The sequence below is a fragment of the Balaenoptera ricei genome, chromosome 9 (assembly GCF_028023285.1).
Source record: "Balaenoptera ricei isolate mBalRic1 chromosome 9, mBalRic1.hap2, whole genome shotgun sequence".
Taxonomy (NCBI): domain Eukaryota; kingdom Metazoa; phylum Chordata; class Mammalia; order Artiodactyla; family Balaenopteridae; genus Balaenoptera; species Balaenoptera ricei.
Genome location: NC_082647.1, coordinates 18484273 through 18508281, shown reverse-complemented (window position 1 = coordinate 18508281; position 24009 = coordinate 18484273). Strand labels below are relative to the sequence as shown.

The following is a 24009-nucleotide window of genomic DNA, read 5'->3' as shown; positions in this document are numbered from 1 at the left end:
TGGTATTTATTATCATTCTGATATTAATATTCTTTTAGGATATGCAGATTATGCCTGGATACTTATATTATTTCTTTCTTTTACTTTTACTTTTCTCTTAGTTCCTACAAATTCCTTTTCTTGCCACTTTTCTTTTTTTTTTTTCACTTTTTCTCCTTTCCTCTTTCTTTGTTCACTTTTTTATAACTTTTGTCTGTAGTTCAGCAGGTTACAAGGAACAAAACCATTCAGTAGCTCTCAAGTGATCCCAGCAATATTTCAAGTCTTCAAACCTCTCTGTCTCCCCCCTTTTCTTTTAAACTGTGATCCTGGAATTTTACTTATTTGTCGCTAATAGTTACATGAAAGAGACTGAATTTAACACATAAAGGACAAGGCTTGGCTTGGGAGGCAGAAATTGATCCCTGGCTACCTCACTCATCTTCTAAGGTGTTTTTCTTAAGAGTAAAGAAAAAGGGGATGAAAAAATGGTGAGGGAACGACTATGGGAAATAATCCTCCAACTCATCTATGATATTGATTCTGCTTCTTCCCCTTTAGATCCAGACATTATCTGGTCTCCCTAAATCTGAACCCATACCATGGATGATTTTGAACGTCGCAGAGAACTTAGGAGGCAAAAGCGGGAAGAGATGCGTCTGGAAGCAGAAAGGTAAGGATCTGGGTTCAAAGGTATCTCTATTCTGTTATCCACAATATTGGTTTCAGGCCTCAAAGATCATCAGCCTCAAGGGCCAAATGTATTGCACACTGAACTGTTTGCAAAAGCAGTTATAGAAAATGTTCCTAACTGTTAAGACTCTAAATTCTGCACAAACAAACATCAAGAAAAAGAGAGATTGGAGAAGAATCAAATAGTTGCACTGAATCATTGTCTTTCATATTAGAATTTTTAAATGACAAAAGCAATGTATGGATAAAAGTTTTAAAAGCACTTGCAATATTGAAATGACAGAAAAATGACAAATATTGGATGTTGAAACCATTCTGGAAATGGAAGTCTTCACTCTAAAAGAATAAAGGCAATAAGACCCAGATGGATCTTATGACAAATTTCTATTCTTGTTAGAAAAGCCGCCAAATCCAGTAACTCACATACTATGGGTTAATAGCCGGTAGAGTGTGGTGCTGTGGAGATGCTGAGTCTAGTTGGAAGCTGCTATACTGCGTGGGGCCTCTGCTGTGGTGGCTTACAAGGGCAGGTTGGGGAAATAAAGCAGTAACGTGTGGGGCAAGGGGTATAAATGCATATTTTAAAACTTTAGGCCTCAGAGCAAAAGACAGTGGCATTTAATGTGACTTAACTCAGATGTTCTTTTGAGAAAGCAGAGTAGGCATTCACAGGAAGAAAAATGTTAAACAATGATCTTAAAAGCAAATCAATTTTGCCTCAGTAATTCTAGTGCACAAGTGAAAAGATAGTAGTAAGATGACCCCTTAGTGATCCTGTAGCAGAAAACTAGAAACTTACACTTACAACAAAAATGTATTTTTTTTTTAATTTTTAAAAAAATTTATTTATTTTATTTATCTATTTTTGGCTGCGTTGGGTCTTCGTTGCTGCGCGTGGGCTTTCTCTAGTTGCGGCGAGCGGGGGCTACTCTTCGTTGCGGTGTGCGGGCTTCTCATTGCAGTGGCTTCTCTTGTGGTGGAGCATGGGCTCTAGGCACGGGCTTCAGTAGTTGCGGCACACGGGCTCAGTCGTTGTGGCGCATGGGCTTAGCTGCTCCGCGGCATGTGGGATCTTCCCGGTCGAGGGCTCGAAGCCGTATCCCCTGCATTGGCAGGCGGATTCTTAACCACTAAGCCACCAGGGAAACCCAACAAAAAGTATTTGAAGCATAGGATCTACCTATTTGTATGGAGAATTCAAAAGAAGAAGGTAAAATTACTGCCTTTGATTAACTTGGTCAGAGTAGGCTGCTATATGGCACATGGTACCATGAACGGTACCTGGGCTCTGTAGGTTCAAATCCCAACTGTCACTTATGAGCTGTGTGGCCATGCACAAGTGACTTCTCACTACGCCACAGCTGCCTTATTTGTAAAATAGGCATAATATCTATGTAGCTTCTGTGGTTGTTGTGAAGATTATTGAACTACATAAATGGCCTAGCCTAGTACCTGACACATAAATGGTACGCTACTATTTTTTTAACCATTATCATTAGCTAAACAAGTAAGAAACAACAGAGCAATATAGTCAGAACTAAAAATTAATACCAAGAAAAGAAAAGGCAGTTATCATCCTGTGATGAAACCAGTCAGGAAAAGCTCCCTGGAAGTGGAGGGCCATGGAGGGAGTAACAATGGTGATGACAAAGAGTAAAAGGGGAGCCATGTAGAGGAGGGAGTAACATCTGCAAAACTCAGAGGTGGAAATAAGAATCCCGGTGCAAGAAACTGTTAAGTGCTTAAGGAAGAATGAGTTGGACTCGTACATCTTGGGTGTTTCTATTTCATATAAAAGGCGACAGACAGAGACTTAGTGGGGGACCTATGTGTACTGGGGAACGTTATCTACAGTGGGCTAGAGTGTGGGCGTACTGGAAGAGTTAGTATTGAACACACGGTGATGAGGACTGAATCAGGGCAGCAAATATGGAAATGAAGATCAAATATGAGCGTCTTTAGAGGGAGAATTAGCAAATCTTTCAGGAGATGGAGAAACTCAGACTCTCCCACAGAATGTAAGTCTGAGGAGCTGGAAAGGGAAACTGTGAAGTATTCCATTCTTGGGTGGGCATGGGGAGAGTGTTCAATTTCAGGTAGAAACCACATCCAATTGGAGATTTCCTCCAGGCATTGGGAGATAGAAATTGCCAATCTTTGTTCAAAAGGGGAGAAAAATTATTATTAGAGAAGTCAGTTTGGGCACACTCAGTGTGGCAGTGGTAGCACAAAAGCAGAAAATGGATGGTAGTGATAGTGACATGAAAGCAAGTGGAGAGAGAGAGAGTGAGAGGTCATAAAGACATAATGGAAACCGTCAAAGGAGACAAAAACTCAGGGAGTGGGGAGAACCCGGGAGAGTATGGGGCACCCATTGCTGAGCGTACATTGAAGCCTTGTAGGTGGTGTCCAGGCCCACTGGAGCATACCTCTTATCCTTTCCAATGATGTGTTACGTGACCTCAGTTTCTCCTGAAAGTCTATAAAATACTGTTCCCAACAAATGTTTATTCAGCATCAGCGCTGTGCTAGGAACAGTGACAAAAAATGGGGAAATATAAATCAACATAGTTTCTGTCTTTATGTCCCTCATGGTGTGCTAGAAAACCAAAGTATAGCAGGATCAGAAAACAGACCAGGCCAGAGTGTAGGGGCAGGCCTAACAGAATTGGGGCTTGGGGGACTCAGGAATAGGGACAGGAAATTGGGCATCAGGCTAGATCAGTATCTTCAGCTTCTTTGTTTGCTATGTGAATTGGGAAACAGGGACTCAACTTGAGAGGAATAATAGAACTAACTTACTGTGGTTATACCCATACTGTAATTACAGGGAATAAACTAGGTTCTTTTAGAACCAGGATTTTGCCTAAGAATTTTCCACACATCTACATGGTTCATTCCTTCCAGTTTTTTGTTTTGTGTGGAAGGATATGTCTCTCTTTAAAGTCAATCTTAAAAAAAAATGTACCCAGTGAAGCTTAGTTAGGTACCCTTAATAACCTAAAATAAATTCACACAAATTTATAATACACTTGTTTAACTCACATTTCTGTCTGTATTAATTCTTTGGGGATATTGTATTTCATTTGATTCCTTTTCTTTCTTTTCTTTTTTTTTAAGAGAAATACTTAAGTACTTCCTTATATTTTGTACTAAGTTTACCTTTTCATGTTTCAAGGTGAACACTTTAGTTCTATTATTCTGGAATTTGTTAAGCAAGTCCATGTTCACCCTTTAGGATTTTGTAAAATCTGATCATTTATGGGAATAGTGAAGGTCAGGCTTTATGGTCCAGCCAACTTTGTTGGGAAATTTCAGGGTGTGTACAGGAAGCAGATATCCAGAACTGGAAATTAAGCACCATCTAAAATCGTGGCTTTGATCTGAAGATAAAGGGCATATAAGACCCTGGGCAAGTCCCTCTTCCTTTAGCTTTAGAACTTGGCTTCTTCATCTGTGACAGGAGTGGGGGATTGGTGATAATTTTTATTTTCCTTTTGCTTTTAGTATTGTCTAATTTTTTATAATGATCATGTATTACTTTATTTAAAAACAAATAAAACAATAAGGCAGATTTCCATTTTGAAAAATGAGATTCTATGGCTTTATGCATAATACCTGGGGCAAAAACGGACTCTCCTTTGGATTTATGCAACTAAAAGAAAAAACTCAGCCTTGATCTGGAGTGGCCCCAAAGCTCAGAGCTGCAGGCTCATTCACTCAGTCATTCATTCAACAAAATTTTATTGGGCTTCTACTCTGCTTCAAACTTTATTTTGGGGCACCAAGGACAGAGAAGCAGAATGACAGAATTGGGAAAAGTGTGCTTCATGCTTTTCAACCTGTATAAAAGCAACTACACTGTATCAAGCAGCTACACTTTTACATCCTTAAATGTGATATGTACTCTGATATTCACTGATAATTTTTAAAGATGGCTTATGCCCTTTGTATGTTGTACCCCTGCAGAGAGCATGGGGGAAATGGTAACACAGAGAAGAGGCTGTTGACTTGTCCACTTCTTACCCACAAAGCCTTTCCAAATAAAAATACCCTGTTATTTTAATTAGCTGTTATTGAGTTTGACGAGCAGGTGCTGTTCTACTTTGCAATGATAAATAATTTAAAACCTGTACTCTCACCAGATGTTATGACCACAAATTAAAGTAAACCAGATTCTTACGCATTTTATTCCTCAGAAATAGAGCTTTTAAAAAGATATTGAAAAAGCTAACTGTACATTTTGGGCCATGCTGGCTTTCCTGGGTTTGGGACTGGCAATCATTCACTGCATCACAGCTGCCTTGAGACTCTTGTGCACACACCTCATTCTAAGCGTTTGCAGTCCAGTCCATTTCAAATCATCTAGCCTGCCGTAACCTAGACTGGGAACCTAGTTAAATCAAAAATATACTTCCCTTCTTTGTCCTGCTCCTTATCCTATGCATCTTTATTCCGTCATCCAAAAAAATGTATTGAATAGGTACAAGATAGTAAACTGAACCATAGGGATGAGTTCTCACCAGTCCAGGCAGTGTCCCAATAGTCACGAAGCTTATATCATAGATGAATTAGTAACTTTAGAGCCAAGTTGACAAAAAGGGGAAGAAAAAAATTTCAGCAGGCAGAATGGATGGAGCAGGTAATCAGTGAAAATCCTAAATGCTTTGTTTCTAGGCAAAAGATACTATTTGTACACATCTCAAATTAAACTGTATTTCTGAATCAATTACTTATTTGAACAAACAAATAATTTGTTTTGCTGTCTATTATTCTTCACCTATCTCATGGGAATACAAAATGAATGGGTATATTCAGCTTCCCTTTCTGTTTCTTTTATTTCAATCCCTTTCTACCTTTGTCTCTGTATTTCTTAGTGCATCTTAATGTGTTTTCCCCTGGTCCATGTGCATCTTCATCAACACTTGATCCACTTGTTTCCATTCCAGTCTCCTCCTAATCATCTACCCTGGATTATGCATGCATGTCCTTTTATATCATCGGGGAATACAGCATTTTCAAAGAGGGAAATGTAGTGGAAAGGGATGCATTTTCAAAGAGGTCAAATTCAGCTCTCTTCCTTTTCAACAAGTACCCCAAAAATGCTTTCTTTATACACTTCTCAGAGGATACAGGAACCTTAGGAAGGTGACCTTAGGAAGGTGAGAAGCAGGAATTTGCTGTTGAGTGAAGAGTTTTGAGGACGTGATTGGTAACAAGGTCTGAGGGAGGATCACACTGTCTCAGCAAGAAGAATTCACACCAATTCAAATTGAGCTCTTCTATTATATTTGGCCCAAAGGATTTTGAGCTTTGGTGTATCTGCTGAGAAACCTGCAGTGATGGTTTATCCATGAAGAGATCTTCAGTGAGACATACTTTTCCCCACGTTGGGCTTGTTTTCACGAACAGCTCTCTCACTTTTCAAGATGTGAACTCATTGCATTCCCAGCTCCTGCTTTCCACACCCAAATGTAAGTTCCTCTTTCTGATCAGAAGAAAGGACCCCATTGTACAGTTGTTATCAGATTCGGAGGCTCATAGACATAAATAAAGGGAATGAAAGCACTCTTGCTGTTGTCATCGTTCATACATTTTTATGGGCCTCTGAAATATACTGATGATTAGACATTTGAAAGTAAATATTTTTACTTCACTAAAAAAGCAAACAATTTTTTAAAGTCCTCTGAGTCTAAGTAGTTGCCTCCCAGGAGTCTATCACTGAAACTTTTTACATGATTTAACAGCATGGCCAATCAACGATTACACAAAAACACTTTTGTTTAAAATGCTTAGCATTGTGACCTTGAAATTTCAAATCAAAATCTTTACAAATGCAGTTTTTTGTTACTCTGTAATCAGAAAATTATTTTCCATTTGGAAGTTAAATAAAATATTCCTTGGAAACAGTCTAAATTATTAGAGGAGCTAAATTTGCTCAAAACTTCCCTTTAGGTCTCTCAGAAAATTCGTCACTCCAGGGGGCAAAAAAAAATGTTAGGATTTGTATCTACATTTCTACTTTTAAGTTAAAAGATTTTTTTCAAGTAATTCATTTGAAGGAGACTTAAAAATATTGCTGTAAGGGTTTTATGTTTATTTGATATTGTTTAGGGTCAGCCTAACTTGAACAGAGGGGCACTGAGAAAATGAGTTAGATAATTTCCACCTAAGGGATTTTTAATTATTTATTTGTGTCCAGCCACATGAAGAATCAATATATATATACATATTCATATGCTCCCTCTCTTGTTCTCTCTCTCACTCACTCTAAATAGACATTATTTATTACCTCTGTCAATTTATAAACGGTCAAATTATAAACAGTGAAAATGGCATATTTGGACCAATTTCCACTTACCTAACAATTCCTCTGGTCCTAAAAGTATCCCACTTTATGATGATCAGTAGAACATCAAGAGTCCAGGATCTACCCAATGTGACACTTGTTCAATAAAAATTAAAAATCTAGATTCTTAAGGACCTCACATGCTGACCCATAACTTCATTCTTAGCTGGAAAAAATGTGGCATATATATGAGTCAATACACTTATAGTTTAAAATAGTGCTGAAATTTTTTTTACAGTCTGTATATGTGACTCATAATTTACCAGTCTTCGCTCACCTGGGGAGAGGTAGGACAATGTTGTAGTTAAGTATGTGGGTGATGAAGCGTGACAGACCTGAGTTCGAATCCTGACTTTGACAACTACCAGTTGGGTAACCTCATTACAAATTACTTAAACATCTTGTGCTTCAATTTCTTTATGTATAAAAATGGGGATAATTATTCTACCTCACAGAATCATTGTAAAAATTAAGCTAACTAACTGATGTAGGGAAATTAACACAACTACAGGCACACAGTATATACTCAGTAAATGTTAGATGTTATTATTAAAATCATATTAATGTTTCGGCAGGCCTTTGGTACAAAATAATATTTTACTGAATTTGAATTTTCATTCATCTGTCAGCTCAGTCATTACGATTTGTTGCATCCTTTCTGCAAAGCTTCTTTACTATACTGATCTGAATATTTGCTAAGATGTTTCTATTAAAGTTGGGAAAGAAATAAAACTTGTAGTCACAAATAAGTCTACCACACAAATATAATTGCTATATGAGGATTTTAAAATCACATACTGTAGCTATGAAGTTAATTTTCTAATTCATTAATTATATGTCTTTATTTTAAATATAGCATATAAAACATAGCTTAGAATTTTACCTGAAAAGTTCAATTCAGCAAAAATAGTTCTCAAGTAGAAAAAAGTTTCAGCCAAATTTTTCATCCAGTGTTAGACAGGAAAAAGAACCATCATTTGTTTAGCATCAGCCAAGTGCCAGGCTAGGTGATGCACTTTATATACCTTATGTCATTTAATTATCAGAACAACCCTATGACCTTATCTTAGTCTGTTCATGCTGTTATAACAGAATACCATAGATTGGGTGGCTTATAAACAATAGAAATTTATTCCTCACAGTTCTGGAGGCTGAAAAGTCCAAGATCAAGGCACCAGCAGATTCAGTATCTGGTGAGGGTCCACTTCCTGGTTCATAGACAGCTGTCTTCTTGCAGTGTCCTCATATGGCGGAAACGGTGAGGGAGCTCTCTGGATCTGTTTTAAAAAGGGCACTTATCCCATTCATGAGGGTTCCACCTTCATGACCTAATTACCTCCCAGTGTCCTCAACTCTAAATACCATGACATTGGGGATTAGGTTTCAACATACGAATTTAATGGGGGGAGGACCCGTTCAGTCTATAGCAGACCTGGATATTATCATCCCTATTTTGTAGTTGAGGAAACTGTAGGTCTGAAAGGTTAAGTTACATGTCCAACTTCATACAGCTGTGGAGTACAGTCTGGTTCTGCCTGCCCCAAATCTCAAAACCTTTTCACTGTAACAAATTGATCAATATAATTTTTTTTTTTTAACTTTTGCAGGGCACTTTTTTTTTTTTTAATAAATTTTTAAAATTTTATTTATTTATTTATTTATGGCTGTGTTGGGTCTTTGTTTCTGTGCGAGGGCTTTCTCTAGTTGTGGCAAGTGGGGGCCACTCTTCATCGCGGTGCACGGGCCTCTCACTATCGCGGCCTCTCTTTTTGCGGAGCACAGGCTCCAGACGCGCAGGCTCAGTAGTTGTGGCTCACGGGCCTAGTTGCTCCACGGCATGTGGGATCTTCCCAGACCAGGGCTCGAACCCATGTCCCCTGCATTGGCAGGCAGATTCTCAACCACTGCGCCACCAGGGAAGCCCCGATCAATATAATTTTTCATGTTTCAACTGGTTGTCTTGGCTGAAGGTCCGTTGTCTCTACAATGCCAAAATAACTCCCTAAGATGGGGAGAAATCATTCAAAGCAGTTATGTGGCAACAGACAAAATGAGGCTATTGGGCTTAATTGAACTGTTCTTTATGCTTATTCAGGTAAATTGCTTACATATGTAGACAAAGTCATTGCTTTGTTTGCCTTCAAAAAATCTCCCATGTTATTCCCATTTCACAGGAAAATAGAAACAGAGAAGATCAAGTTTTCTCCCTCAAGCCAAAGGAGGCTGTTGGCATAACTCTTCTAGACTTTTCTCTGGATTTTTTTCAATAAGATTGTATTCACCATTAGAACAGGGACTTAGTCACATCATCACTCATGAAATCATAAGGCTGTCACTAACCTTATAGATACTCTGCTGTAGTGGAATGTTACTTTTCCATTTTTGGACCACACACTACTTTGAGCCTCTGATGAAAGCTATAGATGCTCCTCCAAGAAAAATGTACATATGCACCCACAAAACTTGTCACTTCCTTTCAGTGGCGTCATGGACCTCCATCCACAGACCTCCACAGGGCCCATGAACACTGGGCCAAGAATCCCTGATCTACTGAATTTTAAAAGTTCATTTTACATATGAAGAGACTTAAGTCTAGGGATGCCGACCTCCTCAAGATCACCCTGCTAAGCTGAGGCAGAGCCTGCTGGCACAGTGTAGACCCCTGAATAAATGGAGTTGTCTATAGAAAATGCCATGGCTATTGATGAGGAAAGTAGAGCATGTTTTTGGGAAAATAGTGTATACTGCACTGTATTGCATGCAGGGTGTTTTTTGTTTAAAAAACATTTTATGGATAATATTACGAAATAAAAGGAGACTTGGTCAGATTACTTCATGGTGAGTAAGATGAAAAGCAAAAAAAGATAAGTAGATATACAGAATGAAAACCGTTAATTGTTAGGAACTAGGAATCGAACTTTGCCGTCTTAGTCAAGAAGGAAAAGAAAACTGTGGTGATTTTCCAAAGAGAACCCCATTTGCCATCAATTTTGGAAGTCTTTTATTTGGCATATGTTGTCTAGGCAACATTTCTTTACACCAACCTTAATTATGATACTAAGTTACTATGTAGGATTTCTCCATCCTTACCAGTTTCATTTTAGCAATTCAGACTCATCAAAGGAGTTTCTTCTCTAAATATGAGAGAGATAGGAACTGATACGATTCCTTAAAGAGGATTTCATGTTTCATCTTTATAACTACTATCTTTTGGGAGAATGGGGAGGATTGGAGTGGGACACAGACATGATGATATCTCCCAGAAAGCAGAATCACGCAGACTTGGGTATGATTCCTGGCTGGGTTAGCAAGGATAACTCTACTTAGCCTCACTGAGCCCATTTCCTCATCAGGAAAATGGCCTCATAAGGTTCATATAGATTACAAAGCACTAGGTAGATAGATGACTGATGATAGATAGATAGATAGATGGATAGATAGATAGATGATAGATAGAATATATATATGATATATATGGTATATATATATGATTAGTGCACGGTGAATGTTCCCTGTCGTTGCTACTTTTCGGCTGGCTGGAGGACATGGTAAGGAAGGAGCTATCAGGAAAGCCCTCTCCAGAGTCATCTCCCAAGAAACTCGGCACCTCTCCAGCTGCCTTCTGGGGTTTCTGAATCACTGAGCATGTGCATAGTCCCCACATCTTCAGACAGTATGGTGTTCAGTCTCCACTCTGTTTCAAATCTGTTTTAGCCATCACCTTGAAAGTGATGGGAGAATTATGGATATGAAGTATCCATGCTGAAAAGAAAATCTACCTCCTTATTTTAAAGAGTCTTTTTTTTTTTTATCTTCCATACTGGTTTGAAATCAAGATAAAGATATAGGGTAGTCTGGTATCTAACATATCAAGGTTTTGATCTCAATAATTTATGTATCTAATATTCAATTCATCATATATTCTAAATAGTTTTTTTTTGCCTTGTGGAATTACAGGGTTTTTTTCATATTACATAATTATGGTTTCAACACAAATAAAGAAGTAACCTAAAGCCTCTCAACAGCATACATAAAGACTGTACTTATAAAGAAAGTTATATGCCTAAATTTTACAGAATAACTTCTAATCATTTTATTCTAAATTAGTGATTTTATTCATTTTAATTATGAAAAAGCTAGTACACACAAAATAATATTATAGAATGTATATAGAGGTTATAAATCATTGTAATGCCTACACTATAAACTTATCACTCATCTTAAGACCTAGGACATTTCCAATATCACTGAAACTCCCGGCAGACCCCTCTCCTATCCCACCCCCTTGCCTCCCCATCCTCAGAGGTAACCAGAACTCTGAAAAATTCATTCATTTTTTTTAAAAAAATTCTAAATAAGATAATATGAGTTTAGGTGAGAGTTTTTCCAGGATCCTGTGATCCAGAGCTTTCCAAAGATTCTCTCCAGACTCAGGTGAAAGTGTTAATGAGAGCCCACTGTTCTCTGAGAGGGCAACAAATTTGCCTTTCTAAACATACGGGACCAAAGGAGTCCTTCTGTGTCCACAGCTGGGAACCCTGGAGAAGTATTACAAACAAAGAATTCTCTACAAGCAACGAATGCTCATCAAAATCAAATAAAGTGTAATGAAGGCTATCAAATATGTATGTTGAGTATATCTATTCTGCCCGTTGGTTTTCTCACTGACCAGCCAAGTATAAGAGATCTGCATTTGTAGCTATCATTTGGCCAGGTGGGAATGCAGACAGGATTGATTACAGACTATTCCAAATTCTTATTCAAGGGAAATCTATCTCAATTGCTTTGAAGTCTTCTAGGGAAATAGTTGACCTTTATTATCCCAAAGGTTCTTAACATTATTATGAGAAAGTACCACTGGACATGAAACATGAGCATGTTGGAACGATACAGTGGCTGTATAAATGGATTCTCTTTCATCCGTGAATGAGGTTAAAGAGGAATAATGTGCATACCTTGTGAATAAAATCAGTTCTTTTCACTAGTTTGCCACATAATAAGTAATGTTCATCAGGAGCTGGAAAATCAGTTTTTAGTCTATCATAAATCTTCATTAATTCAGATTTTTCCATTTTAAAATCTTTATGAAACTATAGAAGAGTATAAATTTGAACTATTTATAAGTAAAGGATTTGATTAATACGTTAAATATGCAAGCTTACATTCCATGGCTTAGTTATTAAAAACACTTGAGAGCACAACTTTTTAAAACTTTTTAAAAAACTGAAAACATTCACCTGCATTTAAAAGCTTAACTTGCTAATTATAAATCATTTTTATTCATGCAATTTTTAAACAAGTTTCTAATTTTTTTTAGTTTGATTGAAGTCACCAGATATACTTGAACATATTTTCAAAACTGAATTTCTTTTAAAATATTGCATAATTTGTAAAGACCTTCCTTTCAGTTAGTCTAGATTAGTGAGATTTGACATTACATTTGAGATTAGTACCAATTAACTAAGTTAAAATGTGAAGGTTTATTTTCCATTTTAATAACCCCCTACATCACATACAGTTCCTTTGGTGGAATAAAAATCTTGGTAAAGTACACATCAGCCACTATAAATAGCAGCCATAAGCCTGTACATTCAGGAGAGTCTCCAGAGAGTGTACTTTAAATTGCATATTGTTTAGAATAGGAAATTCTTCCGATGTTCATATTTTCCATTCTGGGTGAAATGGTCTACCCCGTGTCACATCTTCATTGGCTTCCATCTTCCTGTACCATTTAGGGATCCAACTGTTAGATTCCAGAAGATTGCTCAATGTGTGCTTTTTATTTTCTTAAGTAACCTGGGTCTTATTGCCCAGCGGGAATTTTGCATAATTAGGGGCTCTCCAAATGAAAACTAGATAACTTCCAGAGCTGGCCCCAGCAACTAGGTAATGAAACAGTCCTTTATTTCTGGAGCTAGTAGCTCTACTGTGCCTGTTTAGCATAACAGAGTCAAACCATTTTTGATTCCCACAGAAAATCTTGCACTGTTGGCAGGTCTTTCTGGGGAAATCAAGAGACTAATATGGAAAATTACTGAGCAGGAAGTGAACAAACAGACAAGCATGATGAGATGATGGGTTATCATGCTGGTTCGAAGACCAGAAGCCTCAGCAGGTATAATTACACTGCATCTTTCCCAAGGCACTATTGGCAACTGCAGTAGATGTATACCTCTGCCCACTCTTTCCTTGAAGAGTCCTTCTGTTTCTCTAATCAAAACTGTTGTGTATATCTTGATTTTTTTTATTTTTTATTTTTTTAGTGGGGGCCCATTTTGGAGATCTAACATTCCCTCACCATTGCTCCTTCCTTGATGAAGAGGATGAGAAATTACTGTTAAGGGGACTTGGACAAAAATTGTGATATAGAAAGAGTTGATATCTGATGCCCTTCCTTCCTGATACTCCCCTTTTAAGAGCCTTTAACTCTTCCCACCTAACTAACCATGAAAGCAAAACATTCCAAATATATGTATGTTTCCTGAGCCAGCACCCTCAGAGTATATCCTGGCTACCCAGGGAGTATCATTGCTATGGAAGCTCCATGGCTTATGAACTGAACAGAATGAAGCTTTTATAAAACTCAAGGCTGAGGCAGGATGGAAATTCCTAATCCTTTCATTTCTAAGTGCCTCACTTCAGAGGTGCATGCATATAAGTTCTATCTCATTGAAACATTTGTCAGAGCAATGGTAGAGTGAACCACGGAGGCATGCCCTTCAGAAAGGAGTTAGTTTTCCACAAGAACTCTGATTGAAATGCGGAATTACTGCTAGGAAACATATCCTGGTATCCTATTGGGTTATGTGGTCAGAAATTAAGACTCTCTTCCCTGCATTCTCAGAAAAGAGTTTGGAAGTCCAAATCATTGGACCCAGCTTGCAGAGTTACATGTCCAAGAGCACATAGTCAGTGGCAGCATTAAATCTGGAAACTTTGTCATTTACTCTAGTTCTGGTGCTTTTCCTTCTGCATTATGCTGCGGCTAACCCCTACAACTGCCTCTAACTCCATGAAAGAAAGTACCTTTTAGATCAAGGATAAAAGAAAGAGGATACTGGATGAAAGTTTAGAAGATATGGGCTTCCTCATCAGTAAAATAGAACTAACACTTTTCAGGGTGGCTGAGCAAATTAAATGAGATATGGACAAATGTCATCAAAAGTGTAAGGGAGCTGCACATGACAGGTGCTTATCAGGTAGGGGTACCTGTATGATTCATTTAGATCAGATTCACTTCTATTTAACTCTATGTGTAGAGGCAAGTTTCATTCTGGTCATATACTGTGTTTCAAAAGACAGTTCACACTTCTCTCTCTGCTAATCTTATGCTATCTAACTGGCCCTCAGGCATTCTAGGCTTTCCAAAATCTGACTCAGAGAAAATGCTATAAAATGTTACCTCTCACTCTCCCCAGAGCCTATCACCCCTGGAGAGGGCTTAGGACCTCAAATACAGATTAGAAGCAGCCATTTTATCTTCCCTTTCCCCCTAGTTGTGAATTGAAGAGAAAATTCAAAAGACTTTAAAATGATGGCTTTATCCCAATCAGAATTAAACCCTGCTGTTGGTCACTTACTTGTCTGGTTTTGCATCTAAGTGAGCAAAAGTCCTCAGGCTTATAGTGATTCTATGCTGTTCCACACCACTGTCCTTACCTCCTGAAGCTCTTGTAAGTGGTATACTCGTACCTTGAAGGCCTATCTCAACAGTCATCCTTTGGAAAACACCTTCCCAGAGGTCCCCAATCAAGTGACTGATTTCCCACCTTGGGTTTCCCATAGCATTTGTTTGTATGTTAATTATCATCACCCATTTTATTGTTTGTTTGTTCGTTCATATGTCTCTTTTCCCCACCAAATTGAAAGCAACTCTAAATCCAAAACTACATCTTACTCACTTTTATTTCCCCGAAGGCCCATACTCAATGCTGAATAAATGAATGAGCAAACAGATACTTCAGATCATATCTGTGTACCAAGGCAGAACTTTGCTCACTTCGATAAGCTATTTATGGGGAGGCAGAAACATTGGTGACCTTTGTGGTATTCTCCGAGTACTACCACCATCCATACCATATCTGGGGTTCCATCACTCTCCTGATGAGCCACTGGAATTTTGACTTCCTATCTTTGTCTCTAGAGATATGAAGAAACTCACCTCCTGTATTTCTCTGATTATTAAGGATAGTGGACTTTCTACCCCATGTAATTTTGACCATTATGCTTATTTAGTCGCATCATGGAGGCAAGTGATATTCATATGGTAAGAGTAGATTCCCTTTAGTTGGCCTATTTGCTCTAGTACTCAAGCTCTTAGTGTTATTTGCTATTAACATTTGCATTATAAGACCAGATAATCATTGAATTACAGGGTTCATACCAAGCCCCAAAGAGTCCAACAGTGAACAAACTATATAATCAAAAATTTCTCTAATGAAAGACGAAGTTTGTGGTCTGGAGGCATAAACAACCTCAGTTAATCCCAGGAGGATGGGCAGAAGTAGATTAGGGGTAGGGCCAACCTCAGACTAATATTTACCAACACTCTTTCTGAAATAGAGAGTGTTTAACACACAACTTGGGTCTAAAATTTAGACTCTAAATAGTGCATTGTTTTCTAGTATTGGGATGAACCAAGAAAAAAAAAAAGAAAAAAAGAAAAAAAAGAATAAAGAAAGATGTTAGAAAACCCAAGACTTTTAAACCAAGATACGGAGGGTTAACTTTATATTCGGTGAAGTGGAGAATTTTTTGTTTTTATTAATAGTTCATACACCTCAAAAAGTACTGTTTGGAAGAAAGAGGAGAAGCATTTATAAATAGCTATTAGTCAAAACTCTAAGATTCAGATTAATTTAGTAAACATTGACTACGATACAACACATTCTGCAGTAGGCATTGAGTTTCTTAATTACAAAAGTATACCCTTTGGTTAATTCATTATCATAAAATTTGTAATTAAAATGAAGTTAATGAGCTGGAACACCCAGAACACATAGGCTTGGAAGCACTATAGAATAGTCTCAGAATTGTATCTTTTAATTTTTAATTTAATTTTTAATTCTTAGATCCACTGAAAAAGAGTCAAAAGGAAAGATAATTTGAAGTTATCCTAGAAAGACACTGAGTTCTAAAATACCTAGGGGAATCTCAGATTACCCCAGCTCTCTCTACTTTGCAGCATATTTTAGAAAACTGAATGCATATTTCAGGTCACTGGCTTTCAGATTTGAAGTGTACTGTATGCTCCTTTTTGTGTAAGTATCATCCATTTTATTTTCTTTGTTGTCTTCATGAGGTCTTAAAATTAAAAAGCTTTCCAGATGGCTTTTGGCTTTTAAATAAGAAAAATGAATATGATTTTTTTAATTAAATGTTTTCACTAAAACCCCTCCCCTGTTCTATTCTACTCTATGAACTAATGAGCAAAAAGGATCTCTATTGGTTTTTCCTGCCTTGCTCTTAATAATAGCTTGATTTCATTGCTCAATAACTTCAAAGTAAAATAATGTCCTAAAGCTGAAGAGCTTTCTCCTAGTCTATGTCTAACCTCTTGTCTCAAGCTGCCACCATAAAGGTGCCCAAAAAGTGTACAAAAGAACATTTCTAATAAATTCAATGCGTGTCAAATTACATTAGGTCTCTCAGATATAAGCGAATGGAGTCTAACTGTAATCTATTGCCTTAGTCAGTTTGGGCTACTGTAACAGGACACCGCAGGCTGGGTGCCTTAAACAGCAAACAGTTATTTCTTACAGCTCTGGAGGCTGGGGGGCCCAAGGTCAAGGTGCCGGCAGATCTGGTGTCTGATGAGGGCCCCCTTCCTGGTTTGCAGTTGGTTGTCTTCTTGTTGTATCCTCACACAGTGGAGAGAGAGAAAAAGCAAGCTCTCTCCTGTCTATTCTAATAAGAACGCTAATCCCACTCATGAGGGCTCCACCCTCATGACCTAATTACCTCCCAAAGGCCCTACCTCCTAATACCATCACATCCAGGATTAGGATTTCAATGTATGAATTTGGGAGGATACAAACATTCAGTCCACATCATTGATGGCCTTAGTAAGTCTGAAAAAAGAATGGGCCAGTAGAAGAGGTCTGCATGGATGCCAGGTCCAGGGTTGGCAGTGGTCATCTAGGAATATCCAGATAAAACAGACCTTGAGTCTCAGGGTTTGTTCAGTCCTGTGACATGATAAGTATTCTCTCCACTGAGGTAGGTGCTTCTGCACATCTCCGCTTGGCTTGGGTGAAATTGTCCTCGTGATGATGTTCCCTCTCTTTGCTCCGACTCCACATCATGAAGAAGTCTCTGGTGATTGAGGCTTCCTGACATTCTGGTTTGGGGAATGGGGGTAACCTGGTTGGGAAATGAGAGCTCCCCAGGCACTGAAGAGGGAGGTCATCCATTCTATCTTAATTAATTGGCATTAATTGGCATTCTGATGTATACATCAGTTTCTTGTGAGTCTGTGAGCCAATCATTCTCTCTGAGACCTGTCCATTCTGAGAACTCCCAAGATCCAGTGACTGGGGCAGCAGAGCTTCTAGAGCTTGTACCATGAGAAATACTCCAAAAAAGGCCACTCTGTGGGAGTCTGGGAGGACCAGCCAACTGGCCTTCTTGATGCAGCATCTCTACTCCATTGCTGTCCCCCCTTTAACCCAGAGAGCAAATGATGAGTATTTATTGAGCACCTGCCATATGTCTAACACTATTTTAAGCTGTATCAGATGCAAAAGAGGTATTAGGAATCATCCCTGCCAGAAAACAGGTGAGAAAAGGTATATACACATGAACAATGAATAAATAAGACTCTGTGTATCCATCCATCTATTTCTATCTATAGATAGATATCATAATCATGTACTAATTCATGTGATCTGTTAATCACAAAATAGGACAGTACCTTAAAAAGTGTCATTTATGTAATATCAATAATAAACACTACATCCAAAGTATCCAAAATACACACTGGACTATTTCTCTAGCAATAGGAACAAATATAATCCAGGTCTGACCTCCTAAAAAAGAAATCAATACTTTTTTAGACCTTATATGCTATCACTGGAAAAAAATCTGGATTTGATTCCAGCTATAAAAACCATGTGTAAATTTAATATCCAGATGCGTAAAGTGGACACCAGAAAATAAATTTATGGTGTGGAAATATTTAGATACTTTGAACAAGAGTGATACACACTGAGAATTCTGTGGCTTATGAACTAACGTGCTTCCTTTGAAGATGTGACCTTTTGAAGATGTGACATTTTCCCTGCACCAGAATTACATCCTCAGAGTCCCCATGATAGTTTCTTAATTTCCTTTGCAGTTTAATTGTATCTATGTACAAGATATCTATATTCTAAAATTATCACCAAGGGCTAAATTCATTTTCCTATAGGCAGAAATCATATCTTTCATGTACACACTTCTTTCTTAGAATTATATAAGGTATATACTATTATTTTCTGAGACCAGAACCAGGGTTTTATAGATATGCACCAGCAATCATTCATTCAAGAAACTGTTGTTAGAACCCTACTATTTCCAAGCACTGTCTTATCGTTTTAAAGATGTGTTTCAAGCTGGAGGGCAGAGGGGAGTTAGAAGCACAATCTTTTTAAGATAGAAACTTTTCTTTCCAGGAAAAGAAAATAGTCCAGCTGGCTAAAACCCCCAGATTTTAAAAAGAACTTAGAGACTAGACCTAAATAATTGTTGCAAAAGAGTTTAAACAGAAATGGAGCCTCACAGCAAGTTAGCTGGAAGGGCTGAGTCACACGTGACAACATAACTATTTCTCAAATGCTTGCAAACAAGAGTGGGTTCAAACTTTCTCCTCTCTCCTCCTAAGATGATAAATTACAAAGAAATAAAGTCAAAATGAGGAAGACTTTATAGAGGTGGAGCCAGACACTGGTTCTTAAAGAACCACTAGAATTCAGAGAAGCAAAGGGGGTTTAAAAAGCCATTCTAGGGAAAAGGAGATGGAATAGCTTTGTTGGGTAAAGGCAGAATGCTTCAGGAGATATCAGGAAAACGGTGGCGAATGCCAATAATGTTTTCACTGAACAAAAGTCCCCTTTATGATCAATGTTAGGGTGCATTGCACTGAAGACATGTGTTAGATTGCCAGGGGGGTACAACTGGGGGTCAGGATTTCTTAAGGGGAAGAATTAGCAACGTAATGCTGGGGCTCAAGGTTTGGCCTTGGGAAGGAAAGAATGCTCTCTTTTTAACTGAACGGTGGTATCATGACCAGAGGACCTGCATTTCACCATGAAAATAACAGAAGCATCAAGACAGAGTGAAATGACGTCTCACTCCCACACACCCATCCTGTTTCATTCTAGAACCAAATACATACTAGGGTGGCACTGCTGGTGAGCCTGCTGGGGTGGGGCCAGCTGTGGAGGGAGGAGAGGAGGGGAGGGGAAGAATAGCTACCTCCAGGTGGAGAGGGAGAGAAGGCCATCCTAGGAGAGCACATGGGGCGTGAAGTTACTTTGCAAGTTTTCTTTCTTAAGCTGAATGGTGAGCACACAGATCTTCATTATAGTTTCTTACTCCTTTTAGTCTGTCTAAAAGATTTTAGAATAAGATGTAATTTTTAAAATGTACAGAAACCTTATAACTGTCGCCCATATATCCTCAATCAGAATCTGCCTATGGATGTCAACAGAATCACTTTACTAGTAATATAATTCTTAATGATCTCTGCTGATGCAGGACTACCACCCCACCATCAATTTTTTTAAAAAGTCCTTCTGTTTCTGGAAGTCTGTCTTATAAAACCTCACGAATGGTGCATTCACCCACCATGTGCAACCTCCCATGGCTCCTTGCTGCTGGCCCCCTGCCCCAGTGAGGCCCTCGCCCCTCTCTTCCACTGCCCTGGGGTTCGCTTGAGACCCTGGGCTGCCATTGCAAAGATGCTGTCTCGTGCCCTTGATACAATCTTTCAAAGTTCCAAAGTGGCCCTGCGTTCGCTTCGCTCTTCCAGAATTCCAAAACCATGCTGTGCTCATATAGAGGTAGTGAAGGGGACACTGTCCTCTGCTCCTCTTTGTCCCCTGGCCACCAAAGCTTGGCCTAGACTCAGCAAACACCTGGTGGAAGCGGCTTCCGCTTCTCTGCAGCCCACCCGTGTCCTCAGGGCACAGACATATGGCAATGGGTCTCGGCTCAGGGACCAGTTCCAAGGCATGAAATAGCAGACAACTCTCCAAACCCCCATGCAAATTGGCTCCCTAGGCCTCCCTCACCACACCGTCACACATGCCCAGATGCGTCTCAATTCCAGTGGTAGGCACAACTGAACTTGAGGCCGGGCCACCAATCAATTATCCTCCTATTTCAACTCAATGACAGAAAAAACAAATTAACTTGGTCAAGGCCATTATTTGCTCTTTATGAAGCCAGGTGCCCTAATTCACTTATGCAGCACATATTACAGAAGGGCTGATCTCTGCCAGACATTGTGCTAACTGGGGTGAGGGGAGGAGCACAAAAATGGGTAAGACACAGACCCCCTCCTCAAGGAGCTCACAGCTAGTAAGGGGAGATAGAAATATATAAATACACTCTGAGTGCAGTCTAGGACCTTGAACTCTGTGTTGCCTCAAATAGATCATTAGAATTCCCAGGTATTGAAATGCAGGTATATGCTTTCTGAAAGATCTTTTTCTCCTTTCATAAAATCAGATTTTGTGTTTTAAGCAGGAGGGCAAGAAAAATACTACAGAGAGTAACCTGAAAGAGTTGAAAAATGAGCCTCTGGAAAGAGTATGAAGTTCTTTATATTAAGGGTAATTAATAACAACAAAAATAGCTTAACAGATAAATGTTGGAGATAGACTGACTAAGCAACAAATCTGGAGAAGAAAAAATAAACCACCCTGGATTTAGCACAAAAATTAATGAATGAACTCTATAAGAGATGCTATTATCAACGTGAAAACAACGTTAGGATGTGTTAACAGGAACGTGGCAGGCAGCACTGGGACTTCAGCCAGCCACATTCAGCCTCGGTCAAGCCTTTATTATGTCCAATTTTGGTTTCCCGTTTGAAGAGTTGTTATATTTCAAGCTGATATTAAAAGGATGGAAAATAGGCATTGGCGTTTAGCCTAGAAAAGACGAGACTGAAGGATGACTTAATACCTGTGGCCCTAACAGAGATAAGTGGATTTCTATTTCAGCCACAGGAAGTCTAGTTCAATCACAGAATAAATTGAGCATAAGAGTGATTAAACACTGGGACCTTGATCGTAGAATGTCACCTTAGAAGTATAGTGCTTCAGCTCTGCTGCTTTCAGAATACTCTTCACTCTCCATCTTGCATTAATATTTTTGTACGCATATCTTATCTCCCTTTGGGACTGCCCTTCTTATCTTTGGAGCCCTCCACAGCACTTAACTCCATGACTTGCTTGTAGTAAATATTCAAATAGTGTTAAATAGGGGGAAGATGCTGGGACAGAAACTATATGGCCAACATTATAAGGCAGACAAGAGAGTATAGCAACTCAAGATGTGTTACAGGCCTGGAGTCAGACCAGAGAATAGTTCAGAGAATTGTGTCAGCAAAGGCCATAAAGATTCTCGTGATGGAAGACTAGGAGGAGGGGCAAACGATGACTTTCTATAACAATACATACATCTCTCCACCCCCCTCCTCCACCCAGCCCACCACACATTCCACAGTGGGAACTATGAAGACTTTATCAAAGACACGATAGGGAAGGAGAGGTGAGGAAAAGACTTTATTGGATGGTAGAAAGCAGAGGAAAGAAAGCAGAGGAGTCTGTAATTTCTGCAAAAGGAGATGGAAAAAAGGAGAAGTATTTCATGAGAAGATTTCTTAGGAAGATCCGTTAAAAAGCAGTATCACAGGAAAATACAAAACAATATAGTTTAAGTGAACATGTTCGGTGCTTTTGGGGGTGGGGAGTGAGGAGGAGGGTGACGCCCTCAGGTGTGGAGGAAAGACTCTAAGGCACCGACTGAGGCAAAGGAGGAAAGAGGTTCAGCCTACAAATACGTAGTTAACCCCTTCCTCTCCGTTCCTGTCCACCCCTTGGTGAGCCGTTGTCTAGGCAAGATCTTTTGCTTCGTTCTAAGTGTGTAGAGTCTATGAATCTCTTTATAAGAAAACATTTCTTCAAGATGTTTTAAACATCCCCTTTAAATTACTTGAACGGTTGCCTCTCATGTGAATAGATTTCCTTTGACTTTAAGTTGTGTTTCTGTAGGAGGTGAGTGGCTCTGTGTGTGTGTGTGTGTGTGTGTGTGTGTGTGTCTGTGTCTTAAGTGCATTAAAGCAGTACAAGGGGCACTTCCCACATACCTCTCTTTTCCCTAGGGAATTGCTCCAAGGTAAAAGCTATTCTTAAACAACCATTGCAGACCATAAAGTCTGGAAGAGATCATGGAGATCCTACCTCCATGAAGTAAAGTTATTCTTTTAATCATATTTTATTAATAAAAGACCACCCTGTGGTGGGAGCTGTTTCATTCTATAGCACTGACCTCCTTCAAACCTTCCCAGCCCAGAATCTCTTTGATGAAAAATTAAGCAAAGTATCTAGAAATGAAGGGTGCTATCAGTAATTTGAGAGTGGCCCAGACTTCCGTTTCCCCTAGTAAAAGAGGCTGGAAATGTCATATGTATGACACCTACTATCTTGCTGGCCCTGTTGTTCATGGTGCCAATGAATGATCATTACTTCAGTTCTCAGAGACACCAGTTCTGGAAGCTGGACTCTTAGTACCTGTGTCTGTGCTACACAGTGAAAGCACATGTGCCTGCTGGTCTCTGCAGAAACAGACACTGTCCACAAATTACCTTCTGGTATGTTCTTCCTAATTCCTCTCAGCTTGCCTCTCCGGCCTCAGGAAGCTGGACCGCAGAAGGCTACCTGGGAGCATTTGCCTACTCCAGCCCTGCTCTCATCTCATGATTTAGTTATCTCCAAATGCATCCAATCTCCTTCTTATTGTCCTTTGTGCTCTCCCTGTTTCCTCCTGGTGTCTGACCCAGGCCCAAAACTCACTCCTCTCTTCACTGTTGTCATGTCAGTACCCTATTAGGTAGCAGGAGTTATGACATCCATTAGTTTTACAAACTGAAGACAGACAGCTACTTCCCAAACACATTACATTAATAACAAGGGGCCAACTACAAGTGTGCATGATTTCCCTCTTTCTGTCTTTACAACTAGGAAAATAACTTGGTGGGTATCTTTTATACAGCTGGCCATTCGCATACTTTCAGTGCATGAATGTCAGCATATTAGTGGAAGATTACTAAATTCTTGCTCTCCTCTGTGTGTGTGTGTGTGTGTGTGTGTGTGTGTGTGTGTGTGTGTGTGTGTGTGTTGAGCAAGAGAGAGAGTCTGGGCTGGCCTAGAAGAACCACTGAAGTTTTTCCAGGCTACTCCATTTTATGAACTTATTCCAAATATGCCAAAACTATACTTGCCACCTCAGAATTGGAGTGGGGGTGGGAAACAGGGGAAATCAGGAGGTGAAACGTATTCCCAAGGTCAGTTGAGTCCCATAAGCAAATGTATTAGTTTTCTATCACTGCTGTAACGAATAACCACAAACTTGGTGGCTTAAAACAGCACAAACCTATCTATTGTTCTAGAGGTTCAAAGTCCAACACAGGTCTCTCTAGGCTAAAATCAAGATATAGACAGGGCTGCATTGCTTTCTGGAGGCTCTATGGGAGAATCTATTTCCTTGCCTTTCCAGTTTCTAGAAGCTGCCACATTCCTGGACCCCATTCCTCTATCTTCAGCACCAGCAAGGTCATCTCTCTGGCCATTATTCTATAGCCATATCTCCCTCTGACCTCAGCGGGAGAGGTTTATCTCACTTTAAACACCTGTGTGACTAAGATTGAGCACATCTGGATAATCCAGGATAATCTCTCCACCTCAATGCCTTTAACTTAATCACATCTGGAAAATCCCTTT

The 24009-nt window shown here is 39.2% G+C and overlaps 1 protein-coding gene across 11 annotated transcripts in view; it reads left to right on the top strand.

Annotated features, from left to right (window-relative positions):
• CALD1 (caldesmon 1) overlaps positions 1–24009 on the top strand; it is a 180672-nt gene that overhangs the window by 87749 nt on the left and 68914 nt on the right. For all 11 annotated transcript variants that reach the window (XM_059933330.1, XM_059933328.1, XM_059933325.1 and 8 more), the window contains one exon: positions 541–652. In XM_059933330.1, the coding sequence (XP_059789313.1) occupies positions 582–652 (71 nt within the window). In that variant the 5' untranslated portion in view covers positions 541–581. The remainder of the gene's footprint in view (positions 1–540; positions 653–24009) is intronic.